The sequence below is a fragment of the Phasianus colchicus genome, chromosome 28 (assembly GCF_987193195.1).
Source record: "Phasianus colchicus chromosome 28, bPhaCol1.hap1.1, whole genome shotgun sequence".
NCBI lineage: Eukaryota > Metazoa > Chordata > Aves > Galliformes > Phasianidae > Phasianus > Phasianus colchicus.
In genome coordinates this window covers 4,412,997-4,431,705 of record NC_143463.1, presented here as the reverse complement: position 1 = coordinate 4,431,705, position 18,709 = coordinate 4,412,997, and the positions used below count along the sequence as shown (strand labels likewise).

The 18,709-nt window shown below is 50.7% G+C and overlaps 1 protein-coding gene across 3 annotated transcripts; it reads left to right on the top strand.

The window, feature by feature from the left end:
• Positions 1 to 1,709: 1,709 nt before the first annotated feature.
• On the top strand, positions 1,710 to 18,707 carry KLHL26 (kelch like family member 26). Of its 3 annotated transcripts, none has more exons than XM_031604065.2 (3): positions 1,710 to 1,810; positions 11,639 to 11,821; positions 14,573 to 18,707. In XM_031604065.2, exons 1-3 carry the CDS (start codon positions 1,764 to 1,766, stop codon positions 16,152 to 16,154), a joined length of 1,812 nt encoding a protein of 603 aa, XP_031459925.1. In that variant the 5' UTR covers positions 1,710 to 1,763; the 3' UTR covers positions 16,155 to 18,707. The 3 variants fall into 3 exon arrangements, with proteins under 3 accessions (XP_031459925.1, XP_089982070.1, XP_089982069.1); XM_090125943.1 differs by lacking the exon at positions 1,710 to 1,810 and adding an exon at positions 4,857 to 11,030; XM_090125944.1 differs by lacking the exon at positions 11,639 to 11,821.
• Positions 18,708 to 18,709: the final 2 nt, after the last annotated feature.

The window sequence follows — 18,709 nt, the reverse complement described above, 5'->3', positions numbered from 1 at the left end:
GTGGCCTTAAACAAAGGCACTTCTGATAATATGTATACAAACCTAAAAAATGAAATGTGGAAGCGTGAAGTGTAAACCTTGTAAAGAAGAAGGGGGGTGCTGCAGAGATAAAGCGTCCCTGGAGGAAGCAGGACAGAATGGAGTGGGGCTGGTGCTGCAGGACGAGGGCTGGGGGTGGCAGGAGCAGCGATCCCAAAACGCAGCACAGCGCGGTGGGCACCGCAGCCACGCAAACAGCAAATTAATGAGTCCTGCTTCCCTTTCTCCCAAAGGTTTTATGGGGCTTAATTAATGAATGTCTGTAAAATGCATTTGGAGCTGGGAATGAAATGTGCTGTGGAAATGCCAAATATTTTTAATGCTCCAGCAGATTTAGAAGGTTTAAATAGGAAAAATACACAGCGTTGCCTCTGAAATAGATTCCTCTCCTTGAAGCAGAGGGCTGCAGAACATGAAGTTTTCATCAGGCTGACTTGAAAGGGTGTTTTCATGGCTTTCCAAGCCCATTTATTCCCCCTTTCCCTTATACAGATGTGGACGCGGAGGCATGGGAAATCAAAGGGATTTACCCACACTCGTTGGCAGAGCCACCAGGATGAATAATTTCCGGATTTCCACTGGCAGTGGAATGCCCTCCTGCCCATCCGCTGCCTCCAGATGCGCGGCGGCTTGAGAAATTACACAGCCCACAAGGCCTGGCCACGGGCACAGCCATGGAAAGGCAGCGAGAACATCAGATGTGACAACAGAACGGCATCCTCTGCAGTGCAGTGCTGCGCCCACACCGCGCGGCTTCGCCTCAAAGCCTGGTCCAGGATGGATGGCTGGGCGATGGTTGGGGTTGGGTAGATAAGGTTGGGTGGTTGGGGTTGGGTGGCCGTTGAGGTTGTTGGATTGTTGAAGTTGGGTGGTTGTTAAGGCTTGGTGGTTGCTGGGGTTGGGTTGCTGTTGGGGTTGGGTTGTTGTTGGGGTTGGGTGGAGAGCTGAGGTTGGGTGGTTGTTAAGGTTGGGTTGTTGCTGGGGTTGGGTGGTTGTTGGAGTTGGTTGGGTGGTTGTTAAGGTTGGGTTGTTGCTGGGGTTGGGTGGTTGTTGGAGTTGGTTGGGTGGTTGTTAAGGTTGGGTGGTTGTTAAAGTTGGGTGGTTGTTGCAGTTGGGTGGTTGTTGCAGTTGGGTGGTTTCTAGAGTTGGGTGTTTGTTGAGCTTGTTTGATTGTTGAGGTTGGGTGGTTGTTAAGGCTGGGTGGTCGCTGGGGTTGGGTGGTTGTTAAGGTTGGGTGGTTGTTAAGGTTGGGTTGTTGTTGGAGTTGGGTGGTTGCTGGGGTTGGGCGGTTGTTGGACTTCAGCCATTGCCCTCAACGTGGGCAGGTCCGTCCCCAGGCCGGGGGCCATGTAAGCACGTAAGCATGTAAGCCGTCTCCAGAAAGCCTTTCACGCACGGAATCCGGATGGAAGTCGTTCGGCGCTCGGCTGCGGGTCACCGTGCGGCCGCGCTCGCAAACCGGACGGCCGCAGCGTGCAGCCACAGCGCCGTGCGGCTCGGCGCCGTCCCCACCCCCATCTCGGACCCGAAGCCGCTCCGCTCCCCCGGGCCGCGGCACCGCGCGGCCGTTCCGGGCGCCGCCGTCCCGCCGCGGTCCGCGCGTTTCCCGAGGCCGCTCCGCGGTGACCCCCGGCGGTGGCGGAGCGGCTCCCCGCGCCCCGCTGCGCCTTTAACGCGGCGCCCGCCGCCTCCCAGCCCGGCGCGGCCGCGGCGGCGCAGCGAAGATGGCGGAGTCCGGAGGCGCGGAGTTCGGAGCGGAGCGGCCCAGCAGGTGAGCGGGGCCCGGCGCGGCGCGGGGTCGGGGCGGGGCTGCGGGGCCGCGGGGCCGGGAGCGGGGAGCGGCTCGGGTGGGCGCGGGGGCGGGCGGGGCTCGCGCTGTACGGCGGGCCGTTCGGCTCCGGCCCCGCCGCGCTTCGTTCTCCCTTCGCTTTCCGCCTCGCGGCCGGGCCGCCCCGCTGGGGAACGGCGGCGTTCGTCGCTCCGAGCGCTGCGGGAGCTCCGCGGTTCCCGGCCTGCGGTGCTGCCACGCGGCCCCGTGCGCCACAGCCGGGCGCGGTGCGGTGCGGTTTCCCCGCAGCACGGACGCGGCGCGCCGCGCTCTGCGGTTCCGGCAGCACGGAGCCGGCAGCGCTCAGAAGGCCGCGCCGTCCGTCTGTCCGTGGGCGCCGCGCCGTCCGTCTGCCCGCGGGTCGCTGCCCCGAGGCGCTGCGGGGTGGCAGCGGGTTGTTTGGGTTGGGATGAACCGCCCCGCAATGGGGCCGCAGCCCCGCGGCGCTCTCCGTGTCCGTAGGTTTGGTTTTTGTTTTTTTTTTTTGTGGATAATTGAAAACTAAAAGCCGGGTGAAACGTGAGAGCCGCTGATCGCTGGATGCCGGCGTCACGTTGTAGGTGATGGATTTATGGGAGGACATGGGGAGAAACCTGCGGGGCACACTGCAAACACCGCACTGCCTCCATGCAGCAAGAGGAGAATCTTACTTTGTCCAACCCAAAAGTGCTCCTCGACAGCTCCTTCTGCCCCTGACCTTTTTCACTTATTGAATATTTGCTCTCTGAGGCAGAGGATGAAGCCCTGCCTCGCCATTCCTTGCACATGCCATTTCAGTGGTGCCGTTACCCAAACAGCACGGGCAGAATTTCCATCTTTGGAATTGTGACCGCGTGGCTCAGGAGGGCAACGTGCCATGCAGTGCCCAGGGCAGGACGAGTGCGCTGGGAGCCCCTCAGATCTGTGCTGGGAGCCCCTCAGGTCTGTGCTGGGAGCCCCTCAGCCCCGTGCTCTGAGCACGGCAGGAGCTTTGGGGCTGTGATGGTGTGAAGTGCAGCCACTGCTCTGCGCCCGGTTTGTTTGGGACGTGTGCAGGAGAAGCACACACTGACAGCACGTTTGTGTCCTCTGCAGCATTCTTCTTGCATATTGCTTTGTTGTTTTAACAGCACGTGGTCAGATTTCTTCTTCTTATAAATAAAAGCAAACAGCCCAAATCTTCTCTTTTGAAATAAACTTGGCTTTTTTTTTTTTTTTTTCCTCCCATCCCTGTTAATAGTTTCCTGAGCTACAGCTGGTTTCGTGTTTTGTATTGCATGGAAAGAGCTGCAGTGTTACCCTGCTGGAAAAGCTGTGCTCGGTGCTGCTCATGGGGCTGCACTTTGGGTTTGGTGAGCAGAACCAGCAGCAGAAACACCGCAGCCGTCGTACCCCGAGTCAGGGAAGGCAGAGAGATGTGTGAACTCTGCAGCGTTGCTCACAGAGCACAAAGGTCGCACAGAGGTACAGGGAAAATACCTTCTGGGTGCATGGAGAGGATGCCATCACGTAGGCCTTCAAGCAGGAGTTAATTGGGGTGCCCAGATGTGCTGCTGGGGAGGGCTGTGTCTCTCCAGCCTGGGTTGGTCCTATGAGGAAAGGAAGGCAGCCAGGCTGTACAAACACTCCTCAAAGCCTTCCCTAATGCTGTTACACGCTGCCGAAAGCGATCCCACCTGTCAAAACCAGAATGGATGGATGGGGGACCTGCAGGTCCCTCTTATCTGTGAGTACGTGTGCGTTGGCTCACATCAAGAGGAAGGCAGCCTGAACTCCCCTAACCCCGCTGCTCCCGGAGGGGAGGCAGCACAGGCAGCAGGGCAGGGTGAGGCGATCGGGTGAAGGAGGATCACAGCAAGGGCTGGTCTGCCTCACCTCCGTGCCGCTGTAACCTCACACAGCTTCGCTCTTTGCTTTGACATTCTTTCCTTTTGCAACCGTACGAAGCTCTGTGTGGTTTGTGTGTTCTGTACTCTGCCACGTGGCAATCGAAAAGCAGATGTAGTTGTTAGATCTGGTAGACGTGGTGGAAATGTTTGCTCTCTGATTGAATCACTGTAAGAAATCGCTGCTGCTTTCTTGTGCGATGTTGGGAGACTTTTGAGCTGGAGGCTTTATTTAGACCAGAAGAAAACCCCAGTGATTCTGTACAGGTTTTTCTCCTGCTCAGTATTGCTGTAGAGAAGTGTCTCACATTGTGGGATGAAGGCTGCACTGTTTCTTCCAGTTCCTTATTTGTATGAAAGGTGAATTCTGGACATGCAGAGAAGTCAGTGCAGATCAGAAAAATTGGGGAAGGGCTGCTCTGCACTTCTGGCTGCCCTGGGTTGCGTTGTTGTGGTGTGAGGTGTGCATGGAGCCAAGCTGCCCAGGAAGGTGTGTGGATGTTTGGGATGGGCCCACACCTGTCTGAAGGTACGTGGGAGGTTCAGGTAAGGAGGGAAGCAGCTGCAGGCAGCCGTGGTGGTGAGATCTGCTCATGGAACTGAACTGGAATTGGTGTTACAGTGCCAAGTGCCGGGGCAGCTGTTTGCATCTGCTGCAAGAAGTGCTTTCTCCAGCCTGCACAAAAGGCATGGTGGGGGTTTCTTGCCCTGCCTGCTGTTCCATCGCTTCGCATTTCTTTTGCCTGAGATCCCTGGCTGCTCGGGGCGGTCAGCTGGAGGGTGGAGGTGTGGGGTGAGGAGGAGCAGCGTGCTGTGGGTCACGGCAGCGTGGCTTTGCTGCTCCCTGCCTGCTCCAGCACCACTCTGTGACTGCACTGCTGTCATCTTTATTGCAGTGCTGCCCAGAGAGTGCTGTAGGGTGCTGCAGAAACGGGCTGAGGTGAGCGCTGCTCCGAGGAGCTCATGGTTGGGTTTTGAAGTTGTCCTCAATCTCTCACGTGGAGCAGAGGGATCAGTGTGGTCGTGTGGGCTGGAGGAATCACTGAGTGGTTTGCTTCTAGGGGAAACTTTCTGCTCTGAACTGCAAGAGGGGCTGAAATGGGCTGTCCCTGACTGAAGGGTGACACAGGCACTGCTTCCTTGTGATGAGCTGGGAGGCTGGGACGGGACCTGGAGCAGCTGAGTTCCACCACTCAATCTCTGAATACAAAAAAGGGATCCCACCATGCTGACCCTGGTGGAGGCAGCGGCCCAGCCGTGTCCCTTTGGGGTGGTCCTGGTGGCTGTGCTGTGCATCCCAACACCACTGGGCGCCTCCCAGCCTTTGCTCAGCGGCTGCTGCCGGCGGTGGGTGGGGGTGCAGGAGGCACCCGCTGCAGCTCTGCTGGCTGAACGAGGACAGGGCAGCTCTGGGCCTGCTGCTGGTACCTCTGATTTGGTCTCGCTTGCTTTCTTTTCAAGCCAGGGTTTGACTGTAAGGGCACGTGGTGGGAGAAACCGACTGCTGGCAGTGCTGCCTTAAAACAGCATCACAGAGTGCATCGGAAGCCACGCAGCGTGGGGATACGGTCACATTGAATGCAGTGTGAGATCTGCTGTCCTTCCGGTGGTCCTGGAGCCAGGAGCAGGGGGGGGCAGCTGGCTGCACTGCTGCCCATGGCTGCCACAGCAATTTATGTGCTCTGGGTGATTTTTGTGTTGGCTCAGTTTGCTCCGGGCTCAGTGGGATCGGCTTTGGGGCCGACAGGAATCCGATTGCTGTAAGGTTTGGGGATGGCACCTTCAGGCAGTGTGAAAGCACAGGTTGTGGCGGTGGCGTTGCTGGTGGTGGCACAGAGGTGAGCCTGGCTCTGAGACGTTTTGAAGAATCTTGTTCTTTTTTCTTTTTTTCTTTTCTTTTTTTCTCACCGTTTGTCCCCGGGTGCAGCCTGTACTGACCATTCCCTCACGTTGAAACTCCACGAGGTGGCACAGAGTTTAATGTGTTCGGATGTCTCGCCCTTCACTTTTTTGTTCCATGCTCCAATGCACCATTTCACCAGCCAGCTTTTGACAGACATCCAGTTTCATTAGCGCTTGTAGCAGAAACCCAAATCCCACCTCCTTTGGCTTGCAGACAACCTACGATGGAAGTCTAGGCAGAATATATCTGTGTGTGTGCTGGGCTCTGCCTGCACCCGGTCGGAAAGCAAACAAGAGAAAGAGATGCAGAGGTGTTCAGACTTCTCGTGATGCAAAAAATAACAATAATGTTAAGATAAAGAAGAAGTTGAAAAGACCTTTGCCTTGCAGTTGGGTCCTGGGGGTTTCCTTGGCTTTGGGACAGGTGGGGTGGAGGCTGCTGAAGGACAAGCAGTAAGTGGATGGGGAGGACCAGATTCAGAACTGACAATAGTGACTCTGTATTGTTCTTCCTTCTCCAGACATGAACTTTAACTTTGAGACTGGAAGTTTAAAAGACAAAAGGTTTTTCAAACCGCTGCTGAATTCTCACTGTTCACTTTGAGACATTTTACAGAAGACCATTTTTCCCCACAAAGCATAAATCCTTCTGAAGCTCGAACTCATTTATGATCCTCATTTGAGCGCCCCAAATTGTGTGTCTTCTTCTAAATAGAGATGTTGGTCTCAGGCTTTCCACTTGCATTTATTGCCTTTGATGAAAAAGAGGGTGTCAGGAGGGGAAAGTGAGCGAGGGAAATAGGAGGAATTAAGGGGAGGAGGTGGAAAAGGGAGCAAAGAAATTTTGCTCACGTATCTTTCTAAAGATGACGGAACCATTGCCTTCACTCAGTGTGTTAACATTTAATTAGCTGCCGTGCTTATTGCTGTTGCATTTGCTAAGGACTCACTGGCAGGTGCTGTTCCTGGGGGTTCTGTGGCAGGCCTGCTTGCTGCTGTGCTGCCAGTGGGTTACGAGGGCAGGAATCCTTACAGTGCAGCTCTGCTTGCACCCAAAGGCAGCTGTGGCATGGGGGGGGGGGAGTGCAAGGTGCTGAAAACTCCTCTTCAGCATTGGGGCATGTGATAGGGAGCCTTAGGATCTGAAATATTGCAGTAACCATGGCTACCAGTGACTTATCTGAGGGAGTTTGACTTTTGTTTTGATTTTATGTGTCTTAATTGTAGTTTAAAAATCAGAACCTGAATGTGTTTTTCACTTAGGCGTGAAACTAAGGGCATTAAATGATTTGCATTATTAAAGTATCTATAGTGCTGCCTTTCAAACTTATTCTCGAGGCAAGTCCTTAATATTCATACAGTACGTGCTAAATAAAGTCACTCTGCAGCTTTATGGTGGTTCTGTTGCTCTCGCCATAAAGAATTGTTGCAGGCTGGAGTGCTCAGAAGGTGCCTGGCCGGCTATTTTGCAATCCCAAGCCCTTTGTTTATGTGGCACTGCGTACTTTATGTGAACACACACAAGCTGCTGCTTTTCCTCTGTCCTCTTTTGTACCCCAGCCATGCCCCGCGGGGTCCTGCCTTCAGAGCTCATGTTTACTGTAGAGGCTGGCTGCTGGAAGGCTGCCCTGCTTGGAAATCTTGCCAACCCCCTTGAGTTCCTCCCGTATGAAACATTACTGAGCACCACCTGCCCAGAGAGTGGGAAAACTTGGGTGGATATTAGCAGGGATGCTGAGCAGGGATGCAGAGCAGGGATGCAGAGGGATGCTGAGCAGGGATGCTGAGCAGGGATGCTGAGCAGGGATGCAGAGCGATGCTAGCACCAGAACTATCCCTCTTTCCTTGGAGGACCATGTTATGAAGGAAGAGTAGCAGAAGGCCAGGCACTTGTGCAGCACAAGAATTTTTTCCCTTTGATTCAATGGCTGAAATGTTTCCTGGTGTAGTTCTCTCTGTTTGTACTTCTGCAGGAGTTACAAACACGCTGAAATATGAACTCATGCTTCGTAAGCCTTTAATTCCAGCTTTGATGTATTTAATCATCAGTACAGATTTGGTTAAAAAAAAAAAAAAAAAGTGAAATGATTCATTAGCTTGAAATGCATCTTGGATTACGCTCGGTGCTGTGCAGGACGGAGGAGGCAGAGCAGGGCCAGCTGTCCTGAGAGCAGAGCATGGGTGAGGCTGAGGTCAGTGCGGCGGGCGGAACGTCGCCATCAGTGCTCTGGGCAGTTCCTGGGGCTGTTCTTGGAGGCACTAAAACGTCCCAGCCCATCAGCTTTGGAGGTCTTGTGAGTGTCCAGCCCTGTGTTCTGATGCTTCCTCACTGTATCTGTTTTGGGTCTAAAATCAAGCAGTCCTTGCTTGGGAATGTGTCAGTTAGGATGTGGGGCAGCGTGCTTGGGGTGAGGATGAGCACATGGCCACGCTGCTGCAATAGGTGCAGCAACAAGAGGAAAAATTCTGGACTTGTTTGCCTTCCCTGCCTGCTGTCTGCTGGAGCCGCTCCCTTAGCCCTCGCTTTCACCTTTTCCCCATGCACGTGGGTTGTCCCCAAGCTGTGGTCACGGATCTGTGCTGAGCTCTGTCCTGCAGTGACTGGAGAGGATTGAAAGCAATCTGGCTTCAGAACAGCAGCTTGGAGACAAATCCTCTATCCCATTACTTGTTCCTGGCAGTCCCTTTTTGACAACCAGGTTGGGGAGGGCTGCTCAAAGCAAGTTGTCCATCTTCTCAGTGTCTGTATTGAAATCCAGCTACTAAACCAATCCGTATCACCTCCATTTGTGCCATGGATGCAATTGTACTCATATGAAGATGCCTCTCATTGCTTCAGCTCTTCCCATATGGAAAGTGGGGTTTCTGTCCTGGTAAAGTCACTTTTGTATTGATGTATTCATGTTAAAGACCCCCATCATGTCACCATTGTCAGACAGCTGTGCAGCCCATGGGATGTGCCATGGAGGTGCTGCTGGTGTGGCTGACACTCTTCCTTTTTACATCTTTCAGAGCAGGAATGCAGCGGGATGCAAAGCTCTGCCATCTTCTTGAGAGCAAAGATGGAGAAATGAGGAAAATTCCAGAAGCTTGAGAGCCCTGCCTGCACCTGTAAGGGCAGGGGAAAGGAGCAGAATAAACACTTTCTCTCTATTGTGCCTGATGAATGGCTTTTATCTGCAAGGATGTTCTGAACTGCTGAGAAGGAGATGCGACTCCGCTGAAGTTTGTCTGCAAGGCTGCTTCTTCTATAACAAATTGTTAAGCAACAAATACAGGGCATATTCAGACCTTGCTTTAGAGACAGCCTCACAAAGGCACTTTCAAATGTTCAAGGCCTCCTTTTGTGCTGGTTTAACTCTGGCATCCCACTGCTGCTTTGCTCTCCATCTCCAGCAAGCGGAGCTGAGCTGCGTGGTGATGTGGGGCTGTGCCTGGGGTGACAACTTCTGCTGCAGGCCCCTTCCTACCACCGTGCTGCAAGCACTGCTGCTGTTTTCTCACCTATCTTCCTCCTCCCTCTTTTATTTTATTTTTTTTTTGTGAAGTTTCCTACTGATTCCTCATGGTTTTTCAGTTTTATCTTGCTTCCAGCTCACATGAGTTTCTTCTAAAATGTCTCTTTCAGAATGAATGAAACTGGACATTATCAATGCTTCTCTTACTGTTGGGTTTTGGTTTGTTTTGCCTCTTTTACCTGGAAGATTGTGTCATTGCTGGCTCCTTTTGCTCCATGTGTGTAATAGGAAGAAAGGATCCATATGGGGAGCTTTCCTGGGGTAGCTGCTCACAATTACTGCTGAAATGTATGCAGCACATACAAACTCTTTTCTTCTAGCCCAGAAATATCTTCTCTAAGTTTATTCTCTGGTTATTAGCAGTGGCTGTGGATGTTAATTGAGCAAAAAGCAAAGGGAGGGCTGTCTGTTCAGGTGCTGTTTGGAGAGGCACCCACACGGGGAGGGCTGTGCCATGTTGTGGGTACAGAGAAAGCAGTCGTCTCTGGGTAAATCCTTATGCCAGCACAGGGAAAAGGAACCATGAAAATTAGTCTGACTAAAGCAGTGAAGAAAACTGCCATGGGAGGAATCCTGCAGGAGATGGAGCTGAAGGAAGCTGCAGTGAGCTGTGGGGCTGCCATCCCTCAGGTGTGTTTTACTTGTGCAGTTGGGGCAGTGAGAGCTGGCTGGTGGGTGCAGTGTGCAGGACAAGGCCGTTTCCTTACTTGGGTGTGATGTTTTCTCCTCTCTGCTCCAGCGGATTTCTCTGAAGAGAGGAGTAAAATGAGTTTGACACGATGAATATTCATGTAGTCGCTCCCTCCAATCGCTTTTTTCCTCCGCCATGGGAGGAGGGGGAGTGCAGAGATGTTTCTTGGCTCTCGAAGTCATGGATAAGGGTCTTGTCAGCAAGTGCCTTTCTGCTAATCCTTTTTATTAGAGGAAGGATGTTGTAGCTGGACGCCGTTCTCCGTACTAAGGCTGTTAGCACGCTCTGACTCGAAGGGAGGGATTTCAGGGGAAGCACAGCTGAGTGGTGCCAGTCATCCCAATGAATTTTGGGGCGCAGTTTTGAAGCAGACTGCAAAAATGTGACTGCTGCATCCCGCGGCATCCCAAAGCACTGCAGAGCTGCATTGGCTCTCCCAGTGCTCTGATGGCCGTGACAGATGTCCCCTGGCCTGCCTGTTCTCTAAAGCTTGCAGGAAATTGCAGTCTGATAAGTTAGGCAAGTTGCAAGTCCTGTCCATTGTTCCTTATCGTTTGAGGATTGTTTACATCCCCCATTTTGTTATCCCATCTCCCACACGCTCCTCTAACCTCACCTACTTGTTTGGTCCTCTGTGTGTGGCTCCTGTTGTTGTGGTGGTGAACTCTCTGGGTTGGCTTTTAGCAGATGGTGTGGATTTGTGGACACGCAATGCTGTTTTCCAGATTTGTTGTCATCTATTTGTGATCTTTTTCATGTCACGCTTCCGTAAAACATCCCTTGAAAACATAGAGCCCAAATAGCAGGTGGCTTCTGAAAAGCTAAGATCCATCCTGAATACTGACTGGTTCTTGTGTGTTTTCTTCCCAGAAGAATTCAGAGAACATGGGATGTTGATCCAGAAAACTAGTTCAGACTTGGATGAAGTTTGAAAGTGAGCCTAAGATTTCTCCTTCAGTTGGTGTGAGTGCAGCACACAGCTGTGCGGGACAAACTGCCCCGTGTTGGCTCAGGAAGCCTGCAGCACAACTGTGGTTACCTCCAGAGGAGCACAGAGTATCTCAGTGTCCTTCCCACTTGTGCAGAATTACTGCTGCTGTTCACCTCCAAACGCAGTGTTCTCGCCGACAAGTGCATTCGAGGCCAAGTGAATCTAAGAGTGATGCTCCACGCACCAAGGAACATGTGTGAGAGGCATTGGGAAAACCAAGGAAATATTTACACTGGGAGGGGACTGTTTACAGTGCAGTTCAAACAGTTGACGTTATTTAGAGCAGCCAGTGCTGTGCAATATTCTGCTTTTGCTCTTCTCAGGAGGGTCAGGCATAAGGAAAGGATCAAACAGGGCGAGCAGGGCTGTCCTTGGACGGTACGGAATATCTAACAGCTGCATTTAGGTTAGGTGGTGAGAAGAATAAGCAACTGTGAGTCAGTCCTGTGGTTGAAGTCAAGGTCAGGGTGGACTCTGGGGTAGCAGCAGTGTGTGGACACCACTGTTCATGGAGACGTTGGCCCTTCTTGCTGATGTTTGACTGGTCCCCAAAGCCCACGTGTGCTGCGGCGTGACAGGTTGTCAGTAACACACGAGTACAAGTGAACGTTTTGGATGTCTCTTTTGTGCTGGGATAAGGGAATGCAACCGAGGTACTGATGTCATGATGGTCTGTGTGGCCGTCGAGCTGGGAATTAGCTTTCAAACTGCTTTGTGTTACAATATCTCCCCCAGCATGCTTTGTAGGTATACCACATATTGTTTTAATTTAAAACCAGCCTGTCTCTCTTGTTCTGTTTTTAGCATGGCTGACAAGAACAGCACCCTGAAATGCACGTTCTCTGCTCCTGGCCACAGCACCACTCTACTGCAGGGACTGGCCTCGCTCCGAGCTCAGGCTCAGCTGCTTGATGTCATCCTCACTATAAATAATGAAGTGTTTCAGGTTCATAAAGTTGTCTTGGCTGCCTGCAGTGACTATTTCAGGTGAGAATCTGATAGGGAAGCAGGCACTGTTACCCCTTGGTTTCTGTTTCCCCATCCTCTCCTACCCCAACCTCCCCACCGTGCCCCAACATCACTCCCCCACACAGCCCTTTGGAGGTATGGTTTGAGCCACAGATGTCAGTGGGATTCCCTGAAGGTGTGTGGAGGTTTGGGGTCTGCCCTTCTGCGTTCTGATGAGGTTGTTCTGCCTCAGCCACTGGGCTGAGACTCATCTCAAGGGCAGGTCTTGAAGCCACCTCGAGAAGGATGAGGCGTTTTGTGCATGTGTTCCCCAGCCCATTGGGAACAGCTGTCCCTCTCTGTAGAAAGCCAAAGCATGGAGATGAGCTTCCTTTGCCAAATTAAGGCATGGTGAACCAATTGAAGAGCAGGGAGTTCAGTCTAAAGTGAAAAATGGACTTCATCCATCTTGCCTCCATTGAAGTCTTGTCTAACAGTTCTGTGACATGGGGTTCTCTCTCTCCATTCAGCAGTCCCTTGACATGTAGGTTCCTTCCTGACCTGAGCAGGTGACCAGGAGCAAGGGATGTAGGCATATCCCTTGAATATCCCATTTCTTCAGCTGCTCCAACGGTGTCCTTCTTAAGGACCCTCACATTTTCCAGGCTGTTCCCTTCTCTCTCCCTTCTGACTCCCCTCGGTAACATAAACCTTCCAAGCTTATCGCTCTCCCTAACAGGCATGCAATTAATGATGGAGCTGATCTTCCACCAAATGCTAATAGCACTATTTGTATTCATAAATGCTGTATGCAGTGCCACTGTTAGTGTGTTTTCCCTGTTGAAATGTAATTGCTGAGTAGGTTTCTTGCTATAAGGTCTGTGGCATTAAGTAAGGTTGTCCTGGGGAACAATGGCAGAATAATCTAGCTTTTGAAAATGCTCTTTATGCAGAAGAGGGGAGGGAAAAGAGTGAAACCAAAGCATTTATATCATCAGCATTTTAAAACCATAACACTTTTTCAAGGAATGGCATTTTATTTGGTGGTTTGTCTTCATCATGGCAACAGTAATGCTTTTCTTTGCTTGTGCACATCCAGCTCTGTATAGCTAATGCATGAGCACACACATGTCTGCATCTCCTCTGGGGCAGGGGATCAGGCAGCATGCTGTTTGGTGACATGGGATATGCAGGGGGATTTTAGCAGAGTGCTCTCATCTGCTGTATGGACGAATAATTGCGAACAGTGTTCCTGGTCACTCGGTTACAGAGAACTGATTTCATGTGCAGATATTTCCTTATTTAGGTCATTTAGCTTTCTGTAGGTTTGTGCTGGACGGCAGCAGTTCTTCCAGCCTGGTTTGGACAGGAAACTTGGAACTCCTGTCTTTTGATAGTGTTCCCAAGGTATTTCTTTATTCCTGTGTTGATGCTAAAGAGGAAGAAGGTCTGTTCAGCATTTTCTCTGAGTAATTTGTATCTTAAAGTCATTGCAGCTCTGACAGTGTGCCTTCACAGTGAATTTACCTCTCAGACATGAAAAAGTAGGTTATCAATGGTGAAAAAATGGCCTAAAATGTGCAGGCAGTTTGAATGGTCTTTGGTGTGACAGCCTTTGTAGGCTTGCTGTGATGTTTGTACAACGATGCTGGGTGGTGAAACTGCATGTCACTGTTCTTCAGCAACCTGGTTTCACTTTGCCTTCCGCAGAATCGCTCTGCTGCTGCTTGTTGAATGCTACACACAGCGCAAACCTTTGCCCCCAAGCCACCAATATGTAACAAAAACTGCTGAAACGTAATGTAAACCTATAAAAAAAAATGTGCACTTATGTCCCCATCACGCCTGCAGGCCCCGTGCCTGGGAAACGCAGCCCTGCTTTAGAGCAGCAGTTTATGAGATGCCTGCGCGCAGCGCTCGGCGTGGTATGTGCTTCCTGTGGAATTTAGAAGCCTCCCAAGGAGGTGATCGAGGGCCTAATCTCAGCGTGGCCTGGTCAACTGATGTGCTTGCAGCTGTGCTGTAAGAAAATCGTTGTGTTTTTTTTTCTTTTTTAATTGCCTTCCAGCCCCCTGCTGTCGTACTGCAACATAACAGACATTTTCTGAAGTGGTCACAACTCCTGTTTTCTTAAGGCACTGGGAAGGAGCCTTGGAGAGGAGGTTCTGTCGTGATTATCAAAGCCTTTTGTAAAATGTATTTGCAATGGCAGTGCTGAAGCCATTGGCTAACTCACCTCCAGTGCAATGGGCGTTGCCTGAAGGCCCCTCTCAGGCCAGCTCAGAGGCTCACTGACTTCTTAGCATGGATGTCTCCCCAAAGTATATTCTTCTTCTCGCTCACAAATCCTGCATAGTTGAAAATCAGGTAGTTAGAGTTATGGATACCAGCCTGTGCTGCTGCAGATCCCACTGTTACCTTTGGCTGCTGAATATCAGGGATCCTTTGGTCCTGCACACAACGCTCCCTGCTCTGATAGCTCTGACCACTTCCTGGCGCTTTGTCCTGGGAACCATTCCTACATCCACTGCCAGTGAAGCAGCACTGACAAACCTGTGATAGCTGAATGTGACTTCTCAGAACGTTGTTTATGCAAGAGTATGCGATGTTTAATTGCATACTCTTTTTTTTTTGTTTTGTTTCTCCTGGCTTTTAGAGATTTAGCCTTGATTTATTTCCCCCCCTTCATCCTTCCTAAGAGGTTCAGCGTGTTTAAACAAATGAGAAGTACTACATCATTTACGTGCAATTAAAGAGGGGGAAAATTTTGTTTGTGTTCTTGACCTGCAGGGCGATGTTCACAGGCGGGATGAGAGAAGCCAGCCAAGATGTGATTGAACTGAAAGGTGTATCTGCAAAAGGACTGAAGCACATAATAGACTTCGCGTACAGTGCTGAAGTGACTCTTGATCTTGACTGTATTCAGGATGTTCTGGGAGCTGCCGTCTTCCTCCAGATGGTGCCTGTCGTGGAGCTCTGTGAGGAATTCCTGAAATCTGCCATGAGTGTGGAAACGTGTCTCAATATCGGGCAGATGGCCACCACCTTTAGCCTCGCCTCCTTAAAGGAATCCGTAGATGCATTCACCTTCAGGCATTTCCTCCAGATCTCCGAGGAGGAGGATTTCCTCCACCTGCCTCTGGAGCGCCTCGTTTTCTTCCTGCAGAGCAATAAGCTGCAAAGCTGCAGCGAGATCGACCTGTTCCGTGCCGCCGTCCGCTGGCTGCAGTACGACCCCAACCGCCGTGCCAGCGCCAGCCAGGTGCTCTGCCACATCCGCTTCCCGCTCATGAAGTCCTCCGAGCTGGTGGACAACGTGCAGACCTTTGACATCATGGTGGAGGACGTCCTGTGCCGGCAGTACTTGCTGGAGGCCTTCAATTACCAGATCCTGCCTTTCCGCCAGCACGAGATGCAGTCACCCCGCACCACCATCCGCTCCGACGTTCTGTCCCTCATCACCTTCGGCGGCACTCCTTACACCGACAACGACCGCACCGTCAGCTGCAAGGTGTTCTGCCTGCCTGATGCCAGCGGGCGCCAGTTCAAGGAGCTGACGGAGATGGAGGTGGGCAGCAGCCATTCCTGCGTGGCCGTGCTGGACAACTTCGTCTACATCGTAGGTGGGCAACACCTGCAGTACCGGAGCGGCGAAGGAGCGGTTGATATTTGCTACCGTTACGATCCTCACCTCAACCAGTGGCTGCGAATCCAGGCCATGCAGGAGAGCAGGATCCAGTTCCAGCTGAACGTCCTGCACGGCATGGTGTATGCCACGGGTGGGAGGAACCGCTCGGGGAGCTTGGCTTCCGTAGAGAAGTACTGCCCCAAAGATAACGAGTGGACTTACGTGTGCTCCCTGAAGCGCAGGACGTGGGGGCACGCCGGGGCCACGGTGGGAGGCAAGCTGTACATATCAGGTGGGTATGGGATTTCAGTGGAAGATAAAAAAGCCCTGCACTGCTACGACCCGGCCGCGGATCAGTGGGAGTTTAAAACCCCGATGAATGAACCCAGAGTCCTGCATGCTATGGTCAGTGCAAATAATAGGATTTACGCTCTGGGAGGCCGCATGGACCACGTTGACCGTTGTTTTGATGTTTTGGCTGTGGAATATTATGTGCCTGAAACAGACCAATGGACAACAGTGAGCCCTATGCGTGCAGGTCAGTCGGAAGCTGGCTGTTGTTTGCTAGAAAAAAAGATTTATATCGTAGGGGGGTACAACTGGCATCTGAACAATGTCACAAGCATTGTGCAGGTGTACAACACAGAAACTGATGAATGGGAAAGGGACCTGCATTTTCCAGAATCTTTTGCTGGGATAGCATGTGCTCCTGTGATACTGCCACAGATAACGACCCAGAGATAACTGAGCGCCGCTGCTGGCCGTGAGATCACCTCGTGTTGCATGTTACTGGGATGGTGTGTTGTTTTCCTTGTTTGCAAATGGTATCGTGCATTTTCTGGGCGAGGGAAGGAGAAAAATAGCTTGCGTTCCCTCCTCTGTGAAGTCCCTCCTTCTTTTCTCTTACGTAGTGTTCTGGCAAGCGTGCTTCATCAGAAGCACTTGTCAGCTAGTTAGACTTAGCAGATGTTACAGCTGGAAAAAGCTTTTCTCTTTTTTTCTTTATCTGAAAAGTGTGTGTGTGGGGAGCTGGGGGGTGGGAATGCATTTTGCCAACTTTCCATATTTTTAACAATATTACACATTGCAAACATTGACAGCTCAGGAGTAACTAAGTACTGTGGTATGTTTCAAAGAGTTCAGGTGTGATTTTTACTAATAGCTCCAAAAATCATTGTGTGTCGATTTGTTGTTTTTTAGCAAAGAAAAAAACCAAAACCTGTATAACACACTGACCTCCAGAAGCAATAAAGGGACAGCGGGAGCTAGAAGAGCTCAGGTGCTTGGGTTGTGAAAGCAGATTCTTGCTTTTCAGAGGTGACTTGCTTTGTTTTCCCCATCCAAGAAGGGGAATGCTTACCCCTGCACACCTCTGGCCTCTGTTGGTTCTTCATTGTTTGGATTACACTGCAATTCCAGATCCCCTCCTCACCCCCTCCAGACATCAGCGTGATATTCTTGTCCAGAAATTCTCCCTTAATTGGGGCATCCACAGTTCACAACACTAAAGCCATGTTGATAACTTGATTACACATAAACGAGCACGATTTTTTATAACTGCCAAAAATTTGTTTGGCTTCACTGGCAATAAGAGCTCGGCAGCTGTTATCTGACCCAATAAAGGCTGAAGCAGAGAGCACCCAGGGGCTGTGCAGGACCCTGCTGCCTGCACGCATCACCCCCAGCCATTCTGCACAGGGAGGTGGGTGCTGCTCATTCACCTGCTGAATGGTTTTCTCTCTTGACTTGTAAATAAGAGACTGGGTTTCATGGCAAGATGGAAGTCCAGGCGGAATGGCCTTTGTTGCTGGTGGGTATTTTAAAGTAAGAGATTCGTTTTAAGATGGCTCTGTCATTTTTGTAAAATCTGTGTTTGCTGCACAGAATACTGTTATTTCTTGAACTGTCCTTTCCTCCAAGCCATTTTTTTCTAATTAATTTTGACTGATAAATGAAGTTTCTTCCTTTATCAGGCATTCTGTTTCAAGGGCTTTGTTTTGTATCTGTGGAAGTTTGGTTTTGATGTACGCAGCCTCCTTTTCAGAGAAACTGTTGCATTCTGCTGGTTAAATAAATGCCGTGCTGTAACCCTTAGAGACAATGTATAATGTCTGTTTTGCGGATGAATCACTCATCAGGGCTGTGTAAAGCATGAACTCCATACCTCAGATTCACTTAAAGATATTTCTGATGATTAAAGCACTTTTGAGTATGTTCTGCTGCGAGGGCACGTGTTTCTCAGTTCATTTCTGCATTTGAAATTTTAGTTAAAATGATGCATAGTTTGGTTTGTTTCTATCTATCTGCTGGTTTGCCAATAATAAATTGATGGAAAGTGCTTGTCGGTGTTCAGAATGCTGAAGTCAAGTGGGCAAGCCCTGCTTCTGTGGTGTGCAATGCAGCCAACTCTCCTGGTACCACCACTACCATCTGTGGGCACTGCAGAGCAGGTGCTGGGAAGGGTTTCCACGTTCTGTCACTGGGACTTGCAGCAATGTGCTGCAGGGTACCACCTCTCCTGGTTACCAGGATGTTCTTTTTATACCAATATAAACAATTATTTTTTGTAACGTGACCTGGAAGGACTCTAGCTGTTCTGAATTTAGCACAGGCTGGCTAAAGTATTTCTGAAAGTGGTATAATCTGTACTGATAGTAGAGTTTGTTTGACTCCTGTGAAGTACATAGCTGTGGCTCTGGGCCGCTCCATACGTACCCTGTGTGGTATTCTGAAAATAAACTGCTTTGATTCTCTGTATTGAATGAATTTGATGGCTGGATTGGGCTCTTGGTGAAGTGATCTTGCTCTACGGCTGGGCTGGAGCAAGTGCAGCTGAGGATGCTCTGCCTGAGGAGCAAAGAGACAGGGCTCCTCTCTTCTTCAAGAATGAACAAAGCCAGATAAATGTTTGATTGCACTCAGAGCCATTTAGTAGTCTCAGAGCAGCAGTAAATGCTATCAGGGTAAACCTGATTTGGTATGTTTGAAAATACCTTTGAACAGATGGAGACCAGTGAGAGCACAGCATCGTTAGCTCTAGGTATCTGCAGTGTGCGTGTCCCGTCAGGGGCTGCTGTCAGGGCTGGGATAAGAGCTTCTGTCTTCTCTGATGTTTTATGGGCCTGAAATTGTGCTTAAAACTATAAAGGAAGAAAGCACTAGAACTCTTGGCAGGGTGCAGAACAGCTAGAGATGGGGAATGTCTGCATCCTATTAATGGTGTCACTGACCCTTTTCCAGAGGGTCTGTCGGCTCGGCAATCGACTGTCATTTCTCCCCACACAGAACCTCACTAATTC

Bases quoted from the DNA above. Each gene is read 5' to 3' on its own strand.
- KLHL26 (XM_090125943.1), top strand. From the start codon at position 10,765: ATGAAGTTTGAAAGTGAGCCTAAGATTTCTCCTTCAGTTGGTGTGAGT. The intron at 11,031-11,638 runs GTGAGAGGCATT...TTCTGTTTTTAG, and splicing joins CCACGCACCAAGGAACATGT to CATGGCTGACAAGAACAGCA. The intron at 11,822-14,572 runs GTGAGAATCTGA...CTTGACCTGCAG, and splicing joins GCCTGCAGTGACTATTTCAG to GGCGATGTTCACAGGCGGGA.